This window comes from Sciurus carolinensis, chromosome 8, assembly GCF_902686445.1.
Source record: "Sciurus carolinensis chromosome 8, mSciCar1.2, whole genome shotgun sequence".
Taxonomy (NCBI): domain Eukaryota; kingdom Metazoa; phylum Chordata; class Mammalia; order Rodentia; family Sciuridae; genus Sciurus; species Sciurus carolinensis.
In genome coordinates, this window is record NC_062220.1 from 86,369,254 (window position 1) to 86,392,908 (window position 23,655).

Genomic DNA, 23,655 nt, shown 5'->3' on the forward strand with positions numbered 1-23,655 from the left:
CCCCCTTTTGATACGAAGGGGAGCGGCACAAGTGAAATAATGTACCGTGCTGCTCTTAGAATCAGAAGCAAACAAAGGCCAAGAATCACGCTGGGGTTCCCGGCTCCCCGGCGGCTTTGACATTGATCGGAAGTGCGCCATCTCGTGGCGGCTGCGCAACTAGTCCCAGACGGAGCTCCAACCTCCAGCCTCCAGCCGGGAGAGGGAAGCCAGCTCCGGGCAGAGAGGAAGAGAGGACAGAGGGAGAGAATGTGCCCAGCCCGCTGCTATTGAGATCTCATTTTTACATCTAAGAAATTGCTGCAAAACCCCAGCCGAGTTTATAGCGGCGCATTCCAAATATGCAAATTGGCCGGCCCAGGACGGGTTTACGACCACATTGTCACAGCCATCGGAGGATGGGCTTTTATAGGGCTCAGAAATCAAACCCGCGCCCGCCTGCCGCCCGCCCGCGAGCAGTTCTCCTGGCTAGACTCTCTCTAGCAACTTGAGAGACTTTGGTTAATCTTTAACCATCCCAAAGGAAGTCTTTCCCTAAACCAGGGCTTCCCTGCCAGCCCCCTCCCAGCCCCCCAGGAGGGCCCTTGTTCCTCTCTGTGTGTCTATCAACCTAGACATTCATCTAGGGGTCTGTTCCGCTTCCCTTTCAGCTTGGTTTCCCCTATCGCGCCAGTTAGACAAACAAACAAATAAACAGAGCAGGGTCTGGGGCCTCTCTTCAAAAGCGACCTTCTTTGCTGCTTTGGCCCTGCCTGGGTGGCTGGAGAGAGGGTGGGATGGGCAACAAAAGGCTCTGTCCTTTCGGCCCTGCCCCTCAAGGTTATGGGTGATGTCCAAATTTAAGGCAGAAGTTCAAAGGCAGCAAACAAAGAGGAAACCGGCATCTTTCTTCCCCCAAAGGGAAGATTGCCTCATCTAGGAGCTGGGGAGAAAGAACGCTCCCCGGCTCCTGAGACTTTGCCCTGCTCTGGTACCCACACTGATTCTCTTCTTGTTGAAGGGGATCCAAAGGGCATCCCAGAGGGGTTCTACTCAGGCCTCCTAGTCCTGAAGTGAACAAGGGCAACTTGGGGTCAGACCCATTGGCCTCCTTAGGCCCCAAGGCTTTCTCTAGGACCGAGGTCACCCTGAGAAAATGAAGACCCACATGCTAGGGCCTGAGATTCCACCCTTAAGAGCCCACTTTCCACAAGGACATGGTCTACCAATCACCTTGACTCCTTAAGTTTGTTTTTTATTGTAGCTAAATTCTGATTCAGTTACCTCCTCATTCCTTCCGGGGCTCCATAACTTGCCCTTTTACTAGTAAAAGGGTGTTGGGAGGGGAGACATTTGGCAGTAAAAGGCAAGCAAGGAGAGGAATGTCACACCAGGACCCAATACTCAGGTTTCCACTGTCTTTATTTTCCTTGTGCCCTGTTGCCTGTGTACATGCTGTGGCATATTCAATGGGTAAGAATCGAGGACAGGTCAACCCTTCCATCACACAGAACCATTGGACATTTATTAACACAGGGAGACGGAAAAGATTCAGAGGGAGGGTGCCTGGGCTTTCCCAGATGAGGTCCCCAGATCCTGGTGGGCTGAACTGCCTCCAAGCATCCCCCAACACTTTTCAAATGTTGCAAGAGATTAAAAAGACCATTCTCAACACCATTCCTCCCTCTTAACACCCCAAGGGAAATCAACTAATGGCAAAAAAAAAAAAAATGTATTCAAACAAATTAGGTTATGATTTCTTTATTTACAAGTCTTTTGAACACCATCCCTGTATGAAGCATACATTCAAATATTCTTAGCAGTGAGCATGTTTAACCGTGGAACACTGTAAACAGTTAGAGCCTTTAAATATTTTCATCTCACCCCCCTCTACATTGCATCTTTTAAAATTCGCTTTGGTTCCTTCAGGGAAATATATATATAATATAATATAATATTTATCATTTAAAATAATTCCAAATCATTCTCCAGCTCCTGGAAGGTCACCGGAAGCTTCCAAGCTCAGTTGTAAGCCAATGAGAACAGACAGTGGCAAGAAAACCAGGGACTTTGGGGGACTCCAGCCCCTTATAGCCATAACTGAGGACCCGCTGGCCAGGCCAGCTGCTCTGCTGTCTCACACTGAGCAAGTCCAAGCTTCATTAAATGTGGTGGGGACTTTGCCAAACTGCTGCACTCCACAGGCATTTCCTGCGGAGATTCAGGGGCCAGCGCCTGGGTGCAGCCTCTCTGCTTTTTCATGTCTTCCACCTCAGGGAATAGTCCACTCTGCACCAGCCTTTGGGCCTGAGCAGCAGGCTGGGATGGAGACCCCGTTTGGCAGGAAGAAAATCCAGGTGGGCTGCAGGAGGTGACTGCTAGGAGCTTAGGCTTGGAACAGTGTGGTGGGTAGCTAGGAGGGATAGAAAGACACCAGTACCACCTGGACAGTAGATTTCTTTTTCCCTCAAGGATCCTCAGCCTTCTTCCACCTAATTGCTACTTCTTCAACTGCCTTTCACATTGGCTTTGGAAAGCAGCCTTATTCTGGGCATCTAGGAATCCTCCCCTTTTCTTGCCCTGTCCCCAAGCTGAAATGGGCTTGGAGAGCACACAGCTTCTTAGGAGTCCTAGGGGTGGGCAGGCTCTGTGTGGAGGGTCCTGGGAGGGGTTGGTCTCCAGGGGCCCTGGCAGGGGGCCTAGTCCCCATTGGAGACCACACCCAGCCCCAAGTTCTGCAGGCTCCAAGAATGAACCACCAGGGGTCCCAAACCATTCATTCTAGTTGATGCACAACTCCCAGAATCCAATTATTATTAGGAAACTTAACCACTGAGATCTTAACCAAGAGAGTCCCAGGCCCCCTCCTGTTGCGCTATCTCAGTGTAGCTTCTTCCCCTCTCTTGTACACCTCCTTTTATTCCCCCCAAAGTCACTGTGTGGCTTGACCTTGTCAAGGGCAAACTCTGCATATGATTTCACATGTAGGAAGCCACCCACCCAATTCCAGCCGGCTGGAGCCTTAGAGGAGTGGGTTAGCTGAGTAGTACTGTAAACGGTCTCTGTTAATTTTTTTTTCCTTCATTCTTCTGTTTTGAAACCAGATTTTGACTTGACGGTCGGTGAGGTTGAGCATTCGGGACAGTTGCAGGCGCTTCTCTTTGTTGATGTAGACACTGAAGAAGAACTCTCGCTCCAGCTCTCTTATCTGGTACTTGGTATAGGGGCAGCGCTTTTTTCGGGTTCGTTGGCCACCTATGGAGGGAGAAAGGCAGGGGTTGAGCCAGGTACAGTGCCTACGATCCCCCACCCCCCAGAGACCCAAATTAGGGAAAGGGGCTGGCCACAGGGTCTGGAGGCCCAGCCTAAGCCCCCTTAAGTTCTCTCCAGGCCCTGGCCTCAGGTTCCTACTGCTGGCTGGGGACAAGCTGCAGTGGGAGGCTCAGCCACAGATAAAAGCCAGCTTCCTAGATAGGCCCCCGGGGAAGGTGCTCCCGCTGCCCCCTGAGCCGAAAGGAGAGCTCCTCACAGCAACAGGCGAGTTTGCACTGCTGAAGGCGCTTTGAAAGCAGCCGAGTGGGGGTTGCTGGCTGCTTCTTGCCCCGCCAGACTAAACAAACAGCCGCCTGCGGACATTTCACCTTCAGCACCTGGGCCGCCTGTTCCCGAGGTAGTAAAGGCGGCCCGGGCCCCAGTCTTTCCTTGTTGCGCCCACTATTCCTCTATCGTTAACATCTGGGGCGGCTGCCGGGTCTTTGTCAGCCTGAGTCCTAGCCATAAGCTCCTGCCTCCTCCGCCAGCCTCCCTGTTCCTTCGAGATGGGAGGTGGCAGCAGAAGCCCCCCTACCCTTGGTTTTCGGTTAAGAACCACCACCAGGCAGCCAGGGCGCTTTCGGGGGGCAGGAATGCTATATTAGGTAGGGTGGAGGCAACAGACACTTTCCGAAGCTTCAGGAAGGTTCTGTTTGCTCCCCCCTTAAACAAACAAACAAACAAAAAACCCCACGAGACAAAAAACAAAAAATTCACTTTTGACAGATTTAATAACAATTGTGAATAACATGCAGTTGGACAGAAGACGGCACGTAATTGCCACAGCGCCAGAGGAAAATGGCTTCCTTTGGACAAAAAGGCCAACTTTGGGTTAATTTGTTTCTTTTAATATATTGCTCGAGCTAAGCGGGCCACTTTATCTGTTAAACGCGCTCCTAGCGCGGTCATTAAACAGCGATGCCTTTGAATCCCAGCCGGGACTAGAGTCCCGGCGCAACACATGGCTTTTATAAAAATCTCCGGATTACCTCGCTATCAAAGGCTCCTGAAGCCCTTGCAGGGGGAATTTACAGGCGCCCACCTCCGGCTCCCCAGCCTGGAGCTGGCCCCGAGCGGGATCGAGCTGCCGAGTTTGGGAGCTGGGAAAGGAAAAAAGGGAAAAGGGGAGTTGTGTTTTTTTTTTTTTTTTTTTTTTTGGTTTTTTTTTTTTTTTTTTTTTTTTTTTTTTTTTTTTTGCAGGCATGCTTTGGCCGGTGGGTATTTCACGGCCAATTTCAGCACTCGCCACGTGATCCCGCCTTTTATAACAAAGTTTTGTTGGGGGAAACCTAAAGGCCCTTCATAAACCTTATATGCTTATAAAACAGCATATAAAAATTTAACAGCGGTGCTGCGCTAGATTTCCAACTCCCCTTTCATAAAGCGCGGGGCGCTGCCTTTATACGTACTGGAGCCGCCGGCCTTGTCCTCAGTGTGGCCGGAAGACGACTCGGGGCTGCTGCTGCTCTCGGGGCGCCGCCGCCGCTCCTTCTCCTCCGCCGCCGCCGCCGCCTCCCGGCAGCCGCCGCCGCCGCCGCTGTCCGAACTTGAAGTTGCCTGCGCGCCGGTGGCCGCCGCCGCTGCCGCCGCGGAGGTCGCCGTTGCCGCTGGGGGCCCCTTTTCGGCGCTCTTGTCCCCGGGGTAGTCGGAAGCGGCGAGGTTTTCCGGGGTGCCGTAGGCCGTCTCAAAAAACTGGTCGAAAGCCTGTGGCAGGACGCCGTTCCTGCCCACGGTGCTATAGAAATTGGACGAGACGGCGGGGGTGGGGTGGTGGTAGACGTTGGCCGAGCTCTTGGCCAGCACGTCGCCAGGCACGCCGGCTGCGCTGGGCGCCTGCAGGCAGTCTCTGTGCACGAGCTCCTCTGCGGAGTAGCAGTGGGCCAGATTGCCGCGGGGGTGCCATTTAGTGGCGGGTTCAATGGCGTACTCTCTGAAGGTCACTTCGCGCACGGGTTGGACCTGGGGCAGGTTGGAGGAGTAGGAGTATGTCATTGGGCGCGAAGACGGGGTCTGGGGCAGAAAAGAAGGGAGGCTGGAGAAATCTGGACCCGAGACGTAGTAAGTACAACTTGGCAAATACATGTTAGAGGAGCAGGGACCACGCTCATCAAAATCCATCATTGGGCTACCTTGGGCTCTCCGCAGTAGCCGAGCTTAACATGATTCTCCACTGCAGCTGCCTCTTTGAAGCGGATCCGTGAAGTAGAAATTTGGAGACGTAAGCTGACGTGGAAATCTATCCCCATCCTTAGCAGGGAGGTGCTGGTCATGTGACCCGATGTTGAAATTGACAAGCTGCGAGCTAGTCCGGGCCTTTTTTCCCCCCTTTCCTTTTTTTCCCCTCCCCTCCCTCCTCGGCTTCCTTTCTTTGTAGCCACCTCAGGGGAAGCAACAGATCGTCACTCGGTGTTCTCACCGAAAGCACGTAATCGCCGGTGTAACTCATGTTGGCTGGGGGGCCTCCCGGCGCGCGGTGAGGCTGGGGTGCGCCCGGGTGCAGCTTGCTTTTGCTCAGCTGCATGATCCTGGCCCTCGAGTGCGCCGAGGGCGGTGAGAGATCTCAACTCCCGACATCCCCACCCCCACTCCCCGGGTAGGTGAGGGATGCTCTGGACTGGGGGTGACCAGGTGGAAGCCCGAAGCTGTGTGGCCGGTGGTCTCAGAGTCTGTTCTCCTAGAGGCTCACATTCGCACCCACTTCTTCGCAGCCCCCCTCCCAAAGGCTTGCTCTGGGAAGCACCTCAGCCTCAGAAGCTGGTCAGACCCCCTTTGGGGCCAGGGTTCGCAGCCGTGGATGTGCCGGCCTCGAGGCTTGTCCGATTTGCACGGTGACTTGATTACACGCTTGCATTCACGGTCACTTCCGAAGCGCTTTAGTGCCTTCCGTCCCTAAACCGTCAACAACCAAGGCGGCTTCCCCCGCGGTTTGTCAATGATTCGCGGGGTCCGGAAGGGCCTTCGTCTCACCCGGGATCCACCTTTCCCTTAATCTTCCCTGCCGGTCTCCTCACCCTACCCGCTGTCCTTGGAGAAACCACCTTCTCCTAGCTGCCTGCCCGGGTTCCAGTGACTCGGCTGAGCCAGACGCTCTGAGTCTGCGCCTCTGCTCTCCGGTTCGCACGCCTGCCTGGTCTTCTGGAGCTGAGGAATCGGGAAGCCATGCAATTGAGGCGAGCATTGGGCTGTTTTAGAGGCGCTGACATCCGAGGAGCCTTCCCCTGGGTATGCTGCACCTTTGGGGGACCCCCACCAGGATGCTTGCCCAGCTATGGGGCTGTGGGGTGAAAGGGGGGCCAGCAAGGAGGGAGTGATAGCCAAGGAGTCCTGGGGGTGACTTGCCTCTTCTTTTTCCTTACAAATCCTAAGAGTGAAAGTGAGAGATGTGCAAGGCAGAAACTCAGAAAGCTATGTGTCTACTCATTCCACAGGAGTACAATACCAGAGAGAGAGAGAGAGAGATGCTTTCCAACTCCCTGCACCTTGGGCAATAAGGATGCCTTAAAACGGTTAGGTTTGCTCTAAAGATAAAAGCAGAGGCCACAGTTACTGGTTTGAACCTACGTTTCTTGGGAGGAGTACATTGGGAAATTAAGTAGGCAAAATAATGCTTGTCATTCTGCAGGATTGAAGGAACGATATGTAGGGGAAGTGAAAGAAGGGAGAGGGCACAGAGCAGCCAGGTAGGGCCAAGAACAGGAAGGGGACCTAGACCTGAGTCCTACCTACAACTCTATGAAGGAGTGGGGGTATCACAGGAAAAAAATCTGAAAATGAAAAATAGAAACCTTTTCCCTTTTCCCATCTATGCAACAGCCAAAGGTATTTACATATCTTGGGGAGATTTAGAGTATAAACTCTAAGATCTCTGGTATTTAAGTGTCAACATCGATTTATTTATTTATTGCTGAGCTGACTGTAACTGACTCAATAACAAATTTAATCATGTATTGCACTGGAAAAGAAATATTCTCGTTATGTATTTTCCCCAAATAATGACCCACCACTGCATTTGAATACCCACTGTAAATATCAATAATATCAAGTAATTACTCTGTAGTGGAGTAAACTAATTTATTAGCATTAATGTTTATGTGCCCCCCCCTTACAAGGGTTGCTTATCACAAATCAAGTTACTCAGACACATTGGTTTAATGAACTCTTTATTCAGGATTTGCTGCAAGAACTTTCATGCCCCTTGAATCCCTGAGAGCTAAACTTGAAATTATTCGTGTATCTTCAGCTTGACATATTTGTCCACTGTGGCTTTCGTAGAGGGCAGTAGCAGTGTTAATAAGAAGGTCCAGTGAGAGGGAAGGTTATTGAGGAAGGGTAGCTTGAGACCTCCTGAAGCTGGGAATCACAATTGTGGGTTGCCCTGCAGTGAAAAAACTTCTATTTCTAGCAGTGACCAACAAGGCAAAATATTTGTCTACAGTATCTGTTCTTGGAGACAGAATATGAAAGGGAGAGAGGATTCAAACAGCAGTATCTAAGCAGTTCCTTGTCTTGCTGTCTTGATTTTGACTCTCCCAAACTCTCTCTCAGCAGCCCACCCAGTCCTCACCACCCCTACCCTCGAACAAAAGGAATGCATGAAGGGTTTCAGTGACTTTGCCATAACAAAGGCGCCACCATTGCAGGGTTCGCCCCGCCCCTGGGTGAAGGCAAACAAATTCTTGCACTTGTATTAGGGCTTTTAAGACCATAATTGAACCCGGGGGCGTCTAGGAGAACCGAAAACAGTTCTAGACAGACCTGCGGTTTTATAGCAGTTTTGGCAGTCAACTTCAGCTTGTGTCTGAGCAGTGGGGCCGAGGTGGCCCACCAGCTGGGGGACGCCAGGCTACCTCCCCAGGCAGAACACAGTCCCTCTCTTAATTAGATCGCCTTCCCTGGTACCAGCGGGACGGGGTCCTCACAAAAAGGTGGGTAAGGGTCTGTGCGTGTTCTGCATAACCATTGCCTTCTGTGTCCTCCAGGGTCAAGCGGAGTGGGTGCCTGCATGTCTGGATCCTGTGGGTGTCTGAAGGAGACGAGGAGAATTCTCAAGGAAAGCCTGGGGCACAGGAAGGAGCTCCAGGAGTAGTTGGCAGGGTAATTGGGCAAGCTGTACCGAAGCCGGGTGCCCAGAGGGACTTGCATCCTGGAAGGGGGCGTGTGGGGGCGCTGCCGTGAAGATGGATGAGGGAAGAGGCTTTTGATGCCAGCAGCAGGGAAAACGCCCCGGAGCTGCCGAATGCTTTTAGTTCCCCAGAAGGAACAAGAAGCGGGTGCTCAGATCCCAAGGCTGCGCAATGTTCCCGGCTTTGACCGCTCCTGCCCCACTTGCGCGGAATATGGACAGGTAGTGTACATGTTTCTCTGTGCAGGCGGCAGGGGTAAAGGGTGGGCGCCGCTCTGAGGTTCGGACCTAATCTTGGGGAAGAACGGAGGCAGAATGGCGGGACCTTGGTTTTGACTTTCCTATGAGCCTAATTGACTCTTCGGTTTTGCAGGAAGCCCGACAGCCAAACTGAGCTGGGCTCTGAGGAAGACCCGAATAGGGCTAAGGCCACCCCGGAAGGCCAAGTCCGAGTTCCATTTCTTGAAGAGACCGTGGCGTGCAAGGTTGTGACATTGGCCCTGGCGACTGTTTTCCCATGAGCTGTTCTTTCTCAAGAGCTCCACAGCGCGGGGCCATCTTCGGAAAACACACTTCAGCGTATATTTCCTTTAATCGTCAGTCCGGAGACCCACGGCGGCTAATGCGCGAGGCCAAAAATGTTTGAAGGAAGAAAAACAAAGGCAGGAAGTGGCGGCGGCCTGACGGTGCGTGTGTGTCTGTAAAGAAGGGAGGGAGCCGGTTCAATCTGATCTTGTTTTTCCGAACTTCAAGTTCTAGGCAGTTCTCCGCAGGGCTGGCCCTGTCTCTTCCCGGCGCAGCTTTTGGAGGTGGCCACCCGGAGAGAAGGCCCTCGCCCTCGCCAGCCCTGTCAGGCGGAAATGGCTAAAGAGATTCGGTCAGCAAAACAGGCCAAGCCTTTCTGAGGCTTCGACTTGATTTGGTTCTAAAGTTGGGGGGGGGGGCGGTGCTGTGCATCGCTTCCCGGACCCTCTTCGGAGGGCTGACTGCGACTGTCTGGGGATGATGGACAGTACAACCCGCGCTCCACCCGCCTTCCCAGGCGGGATATCAGAATAAAGTGTATCCAGGCGCCTCTGCCGCATCCGCTTCTTCTTGCAGTAGGAGAGGTCTGGGCAGCGGCTAGCCGCTCCACAAAGCCTGGGCGGGGTGGCCTCGGGGCAGTCATTGCGCAGTTGGGCATTTGGAAGCCTGTTACCCCGGTTGTCGTGCTGGGGCGTTTCCAACACATTCAAGGGACAGGTGCTGCAAGAACCATCACTTGACAGGCAGCTTAACACCTTCTCACTCCAAGGGAGGATAGAGCTGTGGGGAAGAGAGCACCTCTGGACTCCAAGCTTCCTTACTCCAACTGGAAAGGCCGATAGGCTGTCCTCTCTATCCTTGGGGCTGGCTTGGGAGACATCAGATGCTCCTTGTCTCCTGAATCTGGAAATCTGAAGTCTCCAAGTACCTTTGAACGCACAGCATGCAGTCCATAGTATGACTGTCAAACCAAGTTTCCCCGACTCAACACATTCCTTCTCAAACTGGTCCTGTTCCCCTGCAGGTCTGGCTAGCTCTTCTCCCATCCTGCCTCTTTCCAGTCAGTCTCCCCTTCTCAGTCCTCCCTCTTCTTCTGATGCCTTTTCTAGGGTGTGCAAGAGCTAAGATGCCACTGGAGGGCACCTAGTACTCAGGCATAGAGAAAGGGGTCTATTAGATTTCCCACCCCTCCTTCCAGATCTGAACTGGGACTCTCACCTCCTTCTTTGGAATACTCTATCCCAAGTCCCTACTATGTCTGCTTTCTCTTTATCTCTCCCTCTCTCAACAACACATCTCTTCTGGGGACCCAGTTCCTACTTTTCTAGCCTGGGTAATCTCCCATGGTAGCTGACCTGAGAAGGGTTGGGTACATTGGACAGCCCAAATCTCATTCCTAATTATCTGCAGTGTTTCTCAGTGGATTGCTTAGGGCATCATTAATATTTTGCCTCCCTTTGTTAATATGAGCCCTTACTTTCCTCTGTCCCCAAATGTTGCAGTGTTTTGAAAAAGTCAAAGAAAAGACTATTGCTACACTGGTGACCATATTGCACACAAGTGCAAGAATTGGCTGGGAGGATGAAGGTGGAAATGGCCCCAGATCTCTGAACAGGGTTGAAGGCCAGGTCTCCATTTGGGGAATCTTTCTTTCCAAGTATGAGGTGTCCTTGGGGTTACTGTCCTTGTTAGTGTGCTAGGGAGATGGGTTGTCTGGGATGGCCTAGGAGATCTCCCAGTATTTGTTTTCAGGCAATGGTTTATTGGCAGATCATGGTCAATCTACCATTTTTGCTTTAATAATATATCAGAGGAACACTTCTCTACAACCAGGTGGAAGCAAGCAGGGATTAATTTGTCCCTTTGTCAAGGCATCAGCCCCCCCCCCCCAACTTTCTTACCCTTCCCTAAAGCACAGAAACAGGTAATGCCTTGAACTTGACCTCATGGTTGCTTCTTGTTCTGACTAATGGGTTCAATCATCCTCCAGTGCCCCCAAATACCTGAAGAAGTCCATATTCTTCTCTGTTCACCACTGGGGGGTGGGGCACAAGGCTCAGTTGAGTGTCTCAATTGCCCAAGCAATTTGGTTATCATTTAGTTTAGTGGGTCTCAAACTGATGGGGGGGGGTAACTGCCTTTGAGAACTATTTTTATTTTTACTGTTGCCAACTCATTAGAGAAGATTTTATTTATTTATTTTTCTTCAGAGGAGAAACAAGTAGGGTGGGGAAAACTAAAAAGCAAAGCCCTGGTTCTCAGTGTCTGCCTTCTATCTTCCCGGCAGTTTCGGCCCAAACGGGTTTCTCCTGCTGAGTGTATCTGCAATAAGGACAACAAAAGAGGGCAGTCCAACCAGAAGGTTGGCTCTATTTCCTGGTCTTAGTCCCCAAGGTTATGGCTCACAGGACCCCCCATACCCCCAAGCTCCTAATACTTTCTAGGGCAGCTCTATTTCTACTCAGTGATGTTGGTGGCTCACACTCCATGCTTGAGAAGAGCTTCTGCTCCTATCTAGCTCTGCCCTAGGAGTCTCCCTCACCCACAGTGCCAGGTCATTCTGCCATGATACATTTACAATCCCTTCTGCTATATATCTCCACCACTCCCCACCCTAGGCCCAATCCTGCCTATGCAGTCCTAGGGGTAAATCCCAGTTTTTCAGTTTTTTGGAAAAAAAAAAAAAAAAAAAAAAAAAGATCGTTTGCAGGTCCTCTTTGGTGCACCTGGGGTGAAAGACACAGAAGCAGACTAGGCTTAAGCTGTTTGCTGCTGAGCCTGAAGCACTGACCTACTGCAGGAAGGCTATGGGCAGGGCATTAAGGGGTTCCCTCCTCTGCACAGCACAGTGAAGGCTTCTTGAGGTCCAGGAACCTGACGTCTTTACATCAACAGAGTCCACCTCGGTGCAGATTTTAGGTAGAAAAGCAAAAAGGGTCACTAAAGGCCTACCATATCCTGATAGAGAGTCTGGGCTCAGGGAACTTAGCAGGGTCTTTGCTTTCCTATTCTATACCCGGCCGCTGGCCTTGCAGGCCACTTGTTCCTACCCGGACCCAGAACTCCGATCCAGCCACATCTGCTCCCTTGGGCTTGCAGGCGCTCTCTCTTGCCCTGGCTAGGCCTCCGCAGGCTCCGAAGTCTCCTGGGATGGGGAAGATCCCGCTCTTCCGGGACGAGGACATAGCCTGGGCTACCCTTGGTCGCGGGACTCCTTTCCAACAGGGCTGGGAGTAAGGACGTTGGCAGTCAAGAAAGAATACTGCTCCAGTGCTGGAACCCAAGCTACCAGAACCCACTTGCAGCAGGAATGATGACCCCGCCAAATGTACATCTGCGCCTTCTTGAAATCGCCGCTGCGGTCGGTCGCTACCGCCACCGGCCCTGACCATGGAGGCGGCAGTGACGCCGAGGACTTGACCTTTATGTAGAGAGAGGAGAGCGCTCTCTGTGCCGCCGGGAGGGGGACGCGGCTGTCTCCAGCCGCTTTCACCCAATCGCAGCCCAGACAACCCACGCATGCTGCGCCGCTCACCCCTTTCCCCCCTCCATTTTGTGCAGTGTTCCCAGGCCCGCAGCCGAGAGACAAAGCCCCCAACACTGCTTCTCACCACCTCCCCTGGGAGCTCTTGTCCCAATCCCCCCAGTCCAGAAGGCGCAGAGCTAAAGCTAAGCAATGTTCTCCAGGGCCCTCTTCTCTCGCCTGACCCCAGGTACCCTCAGCCAGCGCTTGGTACTACTCTGTATGCCAACCCAGCCCCCGCCGGTGCTAAGGTCCGGTGCACCCGGTCCTGGCGTCAGGCTGCGGGCGGCGCCGGGGCCCACAGAGCCCAACCTGGCAGATGCGCCGGGCGCAGCGAGGCCCGAAGCGGCTTCCTCGCCCAGGTGGAGAAAGCGGCTGCCTGGAGCGCCGGGATTCAGCAATTCGCGTCCAAAACGTGGCCTAAGTGCCCAGCTGGCGCGCGGCTCCCTCGGATCTCATCCCACCGCTCAACTCTGGGCTCAGAAAGCGGAAGTATTTGGTAGAGAAAAACACGGTTTCTTTTCAGCCCGTCTCAAAACCCCTTTTAGAGAAAATGCTCCTGTCAAGTTTTATTTCCCGTTGCAAACCACCTTCCACGCTGCCAAGAATTAAGACCAGGAGAGATTAAATACCCGATTATTCTCTTGGGGAGGGAGGGGCGGGGCGGAGAAGGGGGCACCCGCACAAAACCTTCATTTGAATCGACTTGTCCTCATCAAATAGCTCCTAGAGAGCTCCGCTCGGCCCGCTTGGCCTGCGGTGACGTCAGCTTGCAGCTTTGGGGAGACTCACCAGCAGGTCCCCGGCCCTCCAACGTCCAGCGGGCCACGGGGTTCCACTGTCTGGCCCTCAGCCTCAGTCGGTCTCTGGCCCGCCCTAGAGTGATCCGAGCAAAGCAGGTTCTAGAAGGGTTGGAGCCTCCATTTTGAGTAGGGGGGTCATGTGGAAGCGTGGAGGATTTAGGACCTCTGTCCTGAGGGGTACAACACCAGGCCACTGAGTCCACAGCGGGGCTTCTCCCACTTGTCCACACCCCTGCACTTGGGGAGGCCTCGCGCTGCCACACAACCTCTACCAAAGGTTTGAAAACCTGACACCCGTTGTAATTATTCTGCCGGGTGGATCCAGCTCTTCAGCAGCGCGACAGAGCCCTTCAGAAATGAAATCAACTGTGGCAAGGCCTTGGCGGCTTTCACGGAGGAATTTTTCTGTGCCAGCACCTTTTTTCTTCCTTTAAAATAAAATTTAAAATAGCAAGCATCTCTCAGACATTCGTCGGTGCTGGGTAGATGCGTGAGGATTGAATGAACATTTACATAAAGGAGGCAACTGGCTCTTATTTACCGGGCGGCTGAGCAGATAAAAACTGAATTAGCATGCCTGTCTTAAAACCTAGGAATAAATCTCCCCAGGCCTTTCGGATAAGGCTACATCTTTGCTTATGAAAAATGGGACGCGAGAAACTCGCTGCACATTTCTCTGATTCTCCAGGTCTTGGGCTGTTGACACGCATTCGATCAAGTTTAAAGGAATGCCCATAAATCAGAATCCGCTAGCGACTCCTGCGTCTCCTTCGTAGAAGTCCAGAAAGGCGTCTCTGAACCAACGGGGTCTAGGGATTAGTAGTCCTGGGCAACCTTCGTCTCCACTCCTGAACTGGGGAATTCGCAGAGGAAGGGCGCTGCCGCATCCTCACCCAACCTTCCAAACACACACAGCAGAGTGTAATCTGCACATATCTATTATATAGTGAAATTTGGTCGTTGAGTACTCACATACAAATGTATCGGTGTCAGCTGAATTTCACTGCCTTATGGTGAATTTCTAAGAAATCATTTCATTTGAGTTTTTAAAATGAACAATGTTCCTTTACCCCTTTCTTTTTTCTTCCTTTTTATATTAAAAGAACAATTTAAATGGATGGGTTCAATTCTGCATTAGGCATAAACAGTGGTGAAACACCCAGTGACATTTTATAATCATCCAGTTAAAATAACTTAATAAATTTGACAATATGAAGAGCATATTGGAAAAGTAGGGTTTTTAAAAAGTCCCATATTTATAATTTTTTATTCAGGAAGAGCTTCCTTTTTAGAAACAAAAATACTCAAATCAGGTTTTCACTATATGGGTCAGTGTCTGACATTATTATTCCTATGTTGCAAGAGGAGGCTGGTGTCCTCCTGGCTGTCTTTGTTCTAAATGTCTTAGGCAGATTGCTATTTAGGCATTAAGGAACCATCAAAATCCATGCCCACCTCAGCTTATCTGGTAGATCCATGGATTATTTTAAATAAGATGGAAGTTAGGTAAGATTGACACTATAAACAACCATTTTAGAACTTGGTGGGGGGGGTGCCCTGACATATCTTCTGTCATTACAGTTTCGAAAAATGGAGAAAGAGAAAAAGAAGGCTACTACTTTACCCAGGGTTCCTGCAGTGATGGTGGCTTTTGAAAGGGACGGTATTCCGGCTGAGGAGATGTTGTTGGCCTCTTTCCTAGGCCTGAGGTTCAGAATATTTCTTACATCTAAGGAAAAATATCCCCCATCAACAGGAGAGTCTCCTTTGGCACTGTTCATAAGCACACTGTATGGTCCAGCTTTGAGGGGATTTTCCACCACTTTAAACATTTCGGGAGAAAGTCATTACTTTGGCTTGATGGTAGCTCATTTAGAAGTGGAACTGTGGAACAAGACGTGGGGAGGTGGATCTGCAGCAGCATTTTCATTTGTTTCCACAAGTGGAGTGAAAATCCTCCGGGCAGCAAAATATGATTGCACTTCATGAGACCATTCAATAAGTTTCAGAACCATCCTTTCTTTTTAAAGCTTTAGATTCTTTCCAAAATTCTTCATTTATAAAGCTTTCAGTCTTCTGGAAAGGTTGGAGAAGTTTCCAGCAGCCATGTTTGTAATTAACCAATATCATTTTCCATCCTGAATCTGTTCTTTCACTCACTCTCCTCTAACATAAAGGCAAAATTAATTGGCATCTGAAAATTCTGCATCCCAAGGTTACTGGTTCTACCAATGTTTTAATACATGTGTGGATTTGACAAAAAATTACCGTATGTGTATATTATATAAACATACATATTGTTATTTATGACTCTGAACATAGCACTTGATGTGTAATTAGGGGTCAATAAACAGTAGTATAATGCTTATAATAATAATATTATTATTATAGTTTTGATGGTGGTTGTTAATATTAAACATATTTATTTCTCCCACAAATCAAATGGCAGATTTGCAAGCATCAGTATAAGATTGCACACCACCCTGGAGCAGCACTCAGCTCTGAGCTATTCAGGAACTCTTCTTCTGCCTCCATATTATGGTCATTTTGTAGATATGAGATATTTATAAGTTCTCCTTACTGACCTCTTGAGAGGTGGATTTCTTTGAATTTCTGAAATGTAACTCTAGAACTCTAGAGTTAGCAAGGCATCCGAAACTTTTTATTTGCCGTAAAGACTCCCCAATAGCTCTAATTAGGGTGGGAGACCACCTTGGAGGGTGAGGGCCAGGAAAGAATGGTTATTTAAGAACACCTCTTGGACTGTAACAAAACTGTACAGCTTTAAAACAGATTTTCAGTAATTCGATTGAGCTGCTGTGAAGACAAATCAAAGTTGGCCATTAAAGAAAGGAACAAAACTTCATCATGTAACATACATTTTGTACCTGAACTCTAGAAATCACTTTAAGTTACATTGTCTTGGGTCGTCAGTAATTAATGTTATATCTGTACAGATTCTACAATTATATATACAAGCACACACAAGCACTGATATGCAAATGTATACATGTATACACATATATGGTATATTCACATATATACAGGCACATGTATAATTTACATATATTCAGATTTACTCCCCCTGGAGTCAAATGAATGAGTATTAAATCTCTAAAACAACAAGTCAAGGAGGTAAGAGGTCTTGATTCCCTTGAAGTTGAAGAATTACAAGAAGGCTTGTCAACACGAGGTGGCGCCCTTGATCTACTAATCCAACCCAGGCCAATTCATGAGCTGTCAAAAGTCAAGGTCACAAATTGTCTTTTTTTGTCAAGGTCAAGGTTTAAAGCCTTACCTAGTCCTGTCATTTCAACAAATATCAAAACCTGCCCTTTCAGACACATTCAAATCCAACAGCAGATTTTAAAATATGACAGTCTAGGCATTGCTGGTACAAAACAACTAGTTTTCATTTTCCACAGGGAGCCTGGGAATTTGTACTAGCTCTTCCTCCTTTCTCTTCTATCCTTTTCAGAGTACCTGACACTTTCATCTCCTTGAAACACTTGGGATTTTGGTTATGAGGAATTTTCCTCTTTTCTTAAAAAATTTGTAGTAAAAAAAAAAAGCTGAATTAATAGAAGTAATGGTCCTTGGTTTGTATAATACAAACCTTTTCCTTTTCTTTCCGTGCAGAGCACATTTAGCACAGGAAAGTAACGAGTATTTCCTTCAGATTTTAATGGCAGTGTCTATTTTATTAACAGAATCAATACCACTATATCACTATCTACAAGTCTAATTTTTAGTAGAAATATTTAAAAAGCAGGTGCACAAATACATTTTTTTTCACAGTGTGCTGAATGTTTTTATTTACAAGATAGTATTTTATAGTGAATATGAACAAAACGAATGTGCTGGTTGAAATAACTGCTTGGTTAAAAATGTGCAGTGAAGATGAATCCCTAAACTTTCTAATGCAGTCTCATAACACAATAAACAAGGAAAATACTAACCCCTTAATAGATCAAAATATAGAATGTAGACATCTAAATATTTCAGGGGAATGGATTTCCATTCAGAGTTTTTTTTTTAAGTAAAAAAAAAAAAAGGAAAATGATTTATCCAGCAAAATGCTCAGCAAATATTGGAAAATGCCAATTTAAATGAAAAAGGGAATTGTATTCAAACTGAAGTCCTTCATGTTTGGGTGGGACTTTCTGGGAGATCTGACAAAACGTCAATCCTGCAAATCATCTGGTGATTTAAACATTTTAAAAGTACTCAATTCTTTGGAAAATCCCTGATATTGGGGTAGCCCAAATGCCACAAATACGCTTGTTATTATCAGAAGGACATTACCAACCTGGTATTTCCTTCTAGCCTCAAAGGATTAGGGGCTGTATTTACTATCAAGACAAATGATCCTCAGAAGACCTTTCTCTCCTTTCTCCCTTCATACTAAATAGTTAAAGACCATTATTTCAGTACCTTCTCTTTTTCCCTTTAAACCTATACATGAAACATTTCTCAGAACATAAAACGGTAGAAATTTCACTAAATTTACCTGAGCAGGCACTTAACATGCAAAGGGAATGGCGACCTAAGAAGAACAAGCAGATGTTTACAACAGACTCTTGCTTTTGTAACCAACTTTCAGATTATTACCATCTAACATAGTGTCCTAAAATATAACGGTCACATAAATACTTACAAGATTTCAGTAAATTCGTAACTTATCTGAAATTTCGTATTTAGGTGTTGACGTTTTACTCTAGAGTTTGTCACTTAATGGTCTGTTGGTGGGAGAAATGGCAGTCTTTACCATTTTAAAAAGTTTTTAAAAAGTTGTAGATTCCATTAAAAGGAAATTCCCTCTTAGGAGAGCGAAATGCCAGTGTCTCTCTTTCCAATTCTTCAATTATTATTCAGCATTATTACCATTATCTGGGCAAAACCATCAGTTCTGAAGCATTTCTTCAAGTTGCCCTGTGCTCCACTTTTTAATCCATTAACTAGTGGTCTTCAGTTTGTTGATGACTTTTTTCTCTTTGACCCTCCTGTTCTGGAACCAGATTGTAACCTGCCGTTCGGAGAGGTTCGTCGTGGCTGATATCCTCCTCCGTTTGTCCTTGGTTATGAATTTGTTCGTGGCGTATTCCCGTTCGAGTTCTTTTAATTGCACCTTGGTGTAAGGCACGCGCTTCTTTCTCCCCCTCCTATAGGAGCTGGCATCCGAGGGATGGGAGACCACGTCTGGAATACAGGGGAGAAGGCAAGTTACACAGAGATCAGACCCAGGCCAGGACACACAAGACAGCTCGATCTGAGCCACCAGCCTTGCAGTGCCGGGCTGCGCTTTGCCATGCTCTGTACAATCTGTACAATCCGGCTTTAAGCCAAAATCTGGGGGTTAGTCCGGAGGACGGTTAGTTTTGCACTGAAATGAGATCTCCCAAAGCTCCAGTGACCACCCCAAAGGGGTTATCCTGCATACGCAGAGCGCAGAGCGTGTTTTTCCTCGATCGCCTAGCCCGGCGGCCCACACCTTAACACCCGATCTAGAGTAACAACACTCCTGTGCCTGGATCCTCTCAGTTAGCTCCGAGCCTCAGCGCTCAGTGCTTCTACAGTGAGACTATTTCTCTGATAAGGAACAGTAGCAATTTGATGAACCGAATATCAGGTCAATTTCTTAAGTTCTTGTCAAGGGTTGGGGAGGGCGGGGCAGAGGGAGAAGGAAGGTAGCCAGGGTCCCCACGAGCTCCCTCCCAGCACCCCTTACCCAAGTAGGGCCAGTTCAACTTAGGGCGGTGCGGACAGCGCCAGTCAGCCGGGGTCCGTCTCCCAGGGGGTGCAGCGCCGCTAGGGCAGGCCAAGGAAAGATCAGAGGGGCACCCGGATGACCCCCGGCGTGAACAGAGCAGAAGCTAGAGCAGAGCCGGAAGACCGGGGCTGAAAAGGGGGCGCCATTTACCGGGCAGAGTGGACTTCCAGAGGTGGGGAGGCTGCGCCTGCTCTTTGGGGCAGTACATTTGGCCGTTCCAGCCGTTGGGCAGCGCCCAGGGCTGGTAGCTTTCCATGGGAAGACCCAGGGGCTCGTGGCGCGATTCGCCGGGGCCACCGAGCCCCGGCACCACCGGCATATCCAGGTAGCCAGGCACGGGCTGATGGTGGTGGTAAGGCCCGGCTGCGTAGCCCTGGTGGTAGAAGGCGAACTCCTTAGCGCGGGAGCTGAACTCCTCAGCCGCCGGGCCCGCAGTATCCATGTACTTGTCCGCGAAGGCGGCGGCGGCGGCCGAGGCGGGCTGCGCACAGGACTTGATGGCGTTGGGGTGCGGGCCCATGCGGGCGCACGGGTAGTAGCCGCTGCCGAAATAGCCATAGGGCAGCGCCGCTGGCCCCGACGAGCTCTGCGCCGCCGCCGAGCAGGGACTGCATTGCTTGGCGGCCTCCGCACCCGCTGGGCCCGCCGGGCCGGGCCCTCCCGAGGACGAAGCGGCGGCTGCGGCTGCGGCAGCCGCGGCGGCGGCAGCAGCGGCGGCGGCGGCCGACGGGGGCGCCTCCCCCGGCGCGCTGCTGTAGGCGGCCGCGGCGCCGGGCGCCAGGGGCGCGGGGTGCGCCATCAGGTTGCGGCATTGGTTGGCCGCCGCCGCCGCGGCTGCCGCGGCCGCCGCCGCCACCGAAAAGTTGCCCCCCGCGGCCGCAGCCGCAGGGTGGGGGAAGCCCCCGCCCCCGGCCCCGGCCGCCGCTGCCGCTGCCGCCGCCGCCGCCGCCGCCGCCGCCCCTTCCATGTTCTTGTTGAGCTCGTCGGCCACCAGGCCGCCGCCGTTGTCGTAGAGAAACATGACGGTGGGCTCGATCCAGCGGGGGTGGAGGAGCACGGAGGCTGTCATAGCCCGAGCCGCATGGAGAAGACCCCAGTGGCGCTGTTTTAAAAAGCCCCCAAGAAGTGAAGAGCGCGCGGCGCGGGACCGGGGCCCGAGCGAGGGGGGCGGATCGCGCCCCGCGGGGTCGCGCCAGGCGGCCGCCCATTGGCCCGGCCCCCCCGCTCCGCCCACGGCGTATGCAAAGCGGGCGGCTCCAACCCCAGCTCCGCTCTGTGCACCCGCGGTCCCCGCCGCCGCCCGCGCAGTCACCAGCGCCAGCACCAGCACTCGCCGCGCGACCGCGCAGCGTTCACCCAGGGGACAGGAGAGGGACACAGGCGGGTGGGGGGCAGAAAACCCGGCGTGTGGGTGTCACAGGAAGGCAAGGGCGTGACTTTCGCGTCCCCCCTTTCCTTGCGTGTCTTTCGCATCCCCCCTTCCCTTCCCTTATCTCAGCGAGGACCAACTCAGCGCAAGAGTCGGGGAGGGGACGTGGGCACGCAGTTGGGTTGTGACCTGAGGCCGTGGGGACTGGTCAGGTAAATCCAGCAATGGCCTGGGATGAGAGACTGGGGAGGGCGGGACCAGCCTAGCTCAGACTGGGCATTTCTTGGGGTCTTTGGGCGGTTTTCTTTCCAGGTATCTTTCTGCAGGGAGACCCTAGGTCTGCTGTACGCATTTTGGCTTCGGCAATGTCACATTCTCAATTGGGCTCTCTTTTCAGGGGAACAGGGGCAGGGCGTTTGCTGATTGTTGGTTCTTTCGGAAAGGCCTGGCTCATGGGTCCCAGGACATTCCACTGGAAAACTTGGACTGCATTTAGGAGCTTCCTTCCCATCTCTGTACCCATGTTAGCGGGCAATTTTAAACACTTACATTTAGGTCCACAAACTCTGAACAACTCATCATATCCCACAGTGACACACATGCACACACACAGTCATTCACACAGGAATATAGCCTGTTTCTCACTCTGACCCAGTAACAATTCCTCCTTCAGAGACAGAGATGGAAAGAGCACCATTCTCCTGTACTCCTGTTTCACCAGTTCTGCTGGCTTCTCCTGGAAGGGGCTTAGGAGGAACAGGCCCCAGATGGGCTGCTGACTGGGACTCCAGCCTCAGATCTGGGGCCTCAGTAATCTGTTGCATAGAACCTGGGATGGACCTGACTCTTGGCTTCTGGGATCCCGCAATTGCATTCTGTTTGGGAAAAAAGAAAGAGGCTCTTTGGGGTTACTTCAATACCTTCCCCACCAAGTAGGCACTCCAGCCTGCAGAGGGTGCCCAGTCACAAGAACCAATTCGAGAAGTCTTTCCTCTGTGCCTAGGAAATGCAACTCTGTCCTGGAACCATGCTGAGTGTTGGTACTGACAGAGCAAAGCAACTACCCCTCTTGGAGTCACCATGTTTTAGTGAGGGACTTTGAGGGTCCTTCCACTTTGGGGCCAAATATTTCCACTTCTGATTGTATGACTGTGAGCTGGTCAGTTGCCCATAAAGGGAACAGGCATTCAAAGTGAAAGTGGGCACATTTGGGACCATGCAAGCTGGGGAGTGTACTGGACTCCCTTCCATCTCAGGCATACTAGTGAGCAGCCAGGCTTAGATGGGCTCTTTGGTTCCAGCTTGCAGACTCATCCCTAAACCCAGGGCACTGCATATACCATCTCACTGGTTTGCTCTTTAAGCCCCCTGGGTTTCCTGCATGGTTCAGACTGAAGAAGCTGGCTTAGGCTTTTATCTGCCCAGATTCCAAACTTGCCCTGACCAATGTAAGTGTCGCCCAATAAAACCTTCCCCTACCCCCACCAGTCCCCCCGACCCAGTGCTTCCTTTCCCTCTTGACTTTTTAGCAGTTCTGGGTAAATATTGATTTGCCCCCAGTTTACCTTCTCCCTGACTGGCCATTTGCAGACTAAGGAACCAGACTCTGTAAAGGCTTGATTTTTGTGTTACTTTCCGGCTCTTTCCTCATTCCCCCACCCTCTTCCTCTCTCCAAGTGGCATTGTAAAACTCACAGTGACAAAGAGAAAGAGTAGGGTTCGAGGCCCCAGTTCCTAGGGACTTGAGGGCGGTTTTACATACGGGTCAGACGCGGCTGGAGGCCAAGGTCAAGTTGAAAGTTGCAGTCTAGTCAGCGTGAGAAAAGTGCCTTGCAAACTTGGAGACCAAGGCGGCTGCAAAAGGCCCACCGCTCACCTCCCCTCACTCTTAGTTCCCTTTTCCTCCGGAATTCTAGTTTCTGGCTCTGTTTGGCTACCCAGCATTTTTTGCTGCCTTCGTAGAGTTTTTGGGGCGGTGTTTACCGACTCTTCTTCTCTGCCTCCGCCCTGCTCTTGGCCGGGGTTTCGAGTCTATTCTGTTTTCCAGCCAGACCCGGAAAAACGAAAACACAGCTTGGGAAGCCCCCCCTCAGCCGGCGCCTGTGCCAGCTCACCTCTGGCCGTGGCGCGGTTGCTGGTGCACACGGCGGCCAAGGCCAGCTCTACATTCTTCCCTCCCCCCGCCCACTTCACCGGAGCCGGGAGCCCAGCGAGCAGAGGAAGGGCCTCAGCTCCAGACTGCCAAAGTCGACTGGGTCCCTCCACACCAAAAATGGTGAGACAAGATTTCATCTTGTCCTCTGAGGAGCCACAAGCAGGTTTGTCTGGGAGGGACAGCGCCTGGTGGGCAGGGAGGAAGGCATTGGGTCGCTTATCAAATCAATTCTGCTTTGTTTCCCACACGTGGCACCCCCACCAAGGAAGGACTTGGAGCTAGAATTATTGAGATTTATGACTCCCTATCGATTTTTTTAAATTCTCAAGATATGGTTACTTAGAGAGAGGCAGGCTGCTTGTCCTTTCTTGTCTTGGATCTCAATATATATGGTGTGATTTTTCTACCAGGCGTCTTGGCATGCCTTCACTATTTTTAAATATCTGTATGTCCTTCTAGATATTGAGTTGTAGCCATCAATTTGCAGGAATGGTTTACAGAACTTGAATGAGCTCTGTGGATAATTTTGGATTTGAGTTTCTAGAATTTCTACAAACTTTGAAGTAAGAATAATACCTGTTCTTTGGTTTTTCACTGAAGAATATAAGAGATTCCTTAATAGTTCCCAATATGGTTTCTTACTCCACCAGGAAGCCACTAAAATGACTTGCGGTGGAAAAAGAAAGGTCAGAGGACAATGAAGACTGGACTGTTTTTGGAAGGGACCATGGACCCTCCCAGCATTCTTCCTCTTTTCTCAAAAGTAAGGTGAAGATTTGGTTGTCTGCCCAGCTAGTGGGGTCTGACCTTTCTGAGCCATACTCCTGCTTTTTTTTTTTTTTTTTTTTTTTTTTTTTTTTTTTTTTTTTTGGTCCCTCAGGCTCAGGAATTCCTATAAGATTGCAGAGAAGTACCATCAAATTTAACAATTTAATCCTCAGACACCCCATGGGTGCAAGCCAAGGTACCCACTGGGATTTTCAGGCAGCAGTGGCCAGTTGAGCAACAGAGCAAAGCGGAAGACTGGAGGTGGGAGAGACGGGGGTTATTTTCCAAGCTCTGCCTGTTGTGCCCAGATTTCTCTGGAGGAGCCCTGA

The 23,655-nt window shown here is 50.6% G+C and overlaps 2 protein-coding genes and 1 long non-coding RNA gene across 3 annotated transcripts; 1 reads left to right on the top strand and 2 right to left on the bottom strand.

Annotated features, from left to right (window-relative positions):
• Nucleotides 1–1,808: 1,808 nt before the first annotated feature.
• Nucleotides 1,809–5,556, bottom strand: Hoxa11 (homeobox A11). The gene is made up of 2 exons (XM_047561517.1): nucleotides 4,701–5,556; nucleotides 1,809–3,234 (listed from the first exon to the last, which is right to left on the bottom strand). Exons 1-2 carry the CDS (start codon nucleotides 5,410–5,412, stop codon nucleotides 3,002–3,004), a joined length of 945 nt encoding a protein of 314 aa, XP_047417473.1. The 5' UTR covers nucleotides 5,413–5,556; the 3' UTR covers nucleotides 1,809–3,001.
• On the top strand, nucleotides 4,915–9,480 carry LOC124990948 (uncharacterized). The gene is made up of 3 exons (XR_007109847.1): nucleotides 4,915–6,513; nucleotides 8,271–8,635; nucleotides 8,787–9,480. It is a non-coding gene; the product is annotated as an uncharacterized LOC124990948 (long non-coding RNA).
• An 8,641-nt stretch (nucleotides 9,481–18,121) lies between these two features.
• Nucleotides 18,122–20,103, bottom strand: Hoxa13 (homeobox A13). Its single transcript, XM_047562679.1, has 2 exons — nucleotides 19,185–20,103; nucleotides 18,122–18,463 (listed from the first exon to the last, which is right to left on the bottom strand). Exons 1-2 carry the CDS (start codon nucleotides 20,101–20,103, stop codon nucleotides 18,219–18,221), a joined length of 1,164 nt encoding a protein of 387 aa, XP_047418635.1. The 3' UTR covers nucleotides 18,122–18,218.
• Between the last annotated feature and the right edge of the window lie 3,552 nt (nucleotides 20,104–23,655).

Coding starts and splice junctions, on each gene's coding strand:
- Hoxa13 (XM_047562679.1), bottom strand. CDS start 20,103: ATGACAGCCTCCGTGCTCCTCCACCCCCGCTGGATCGAGCCCACCGTC. Junction 18,464..19,184: donor CTGGAAGTCCACTCTGCCCG/GTAAATGGCGCC, acceptor CCTGTATTCCAG/ACGTGGTCTCCCATCCCTCG.
- Hoxa11 (XM_047561517.1), bottom strand. CDS start 5,412: ATGATGGATTTTGATGAGCGTGGTCCCTGCTCCTCTAACATGTATTTG. Junction 3,235..4,700: donor GGACAAGGCCGGCGGCTCCA/GTACGTATAAAG, acceptor CTCCCTCCATAG/GTGGCCAACGAACCCGAAAA.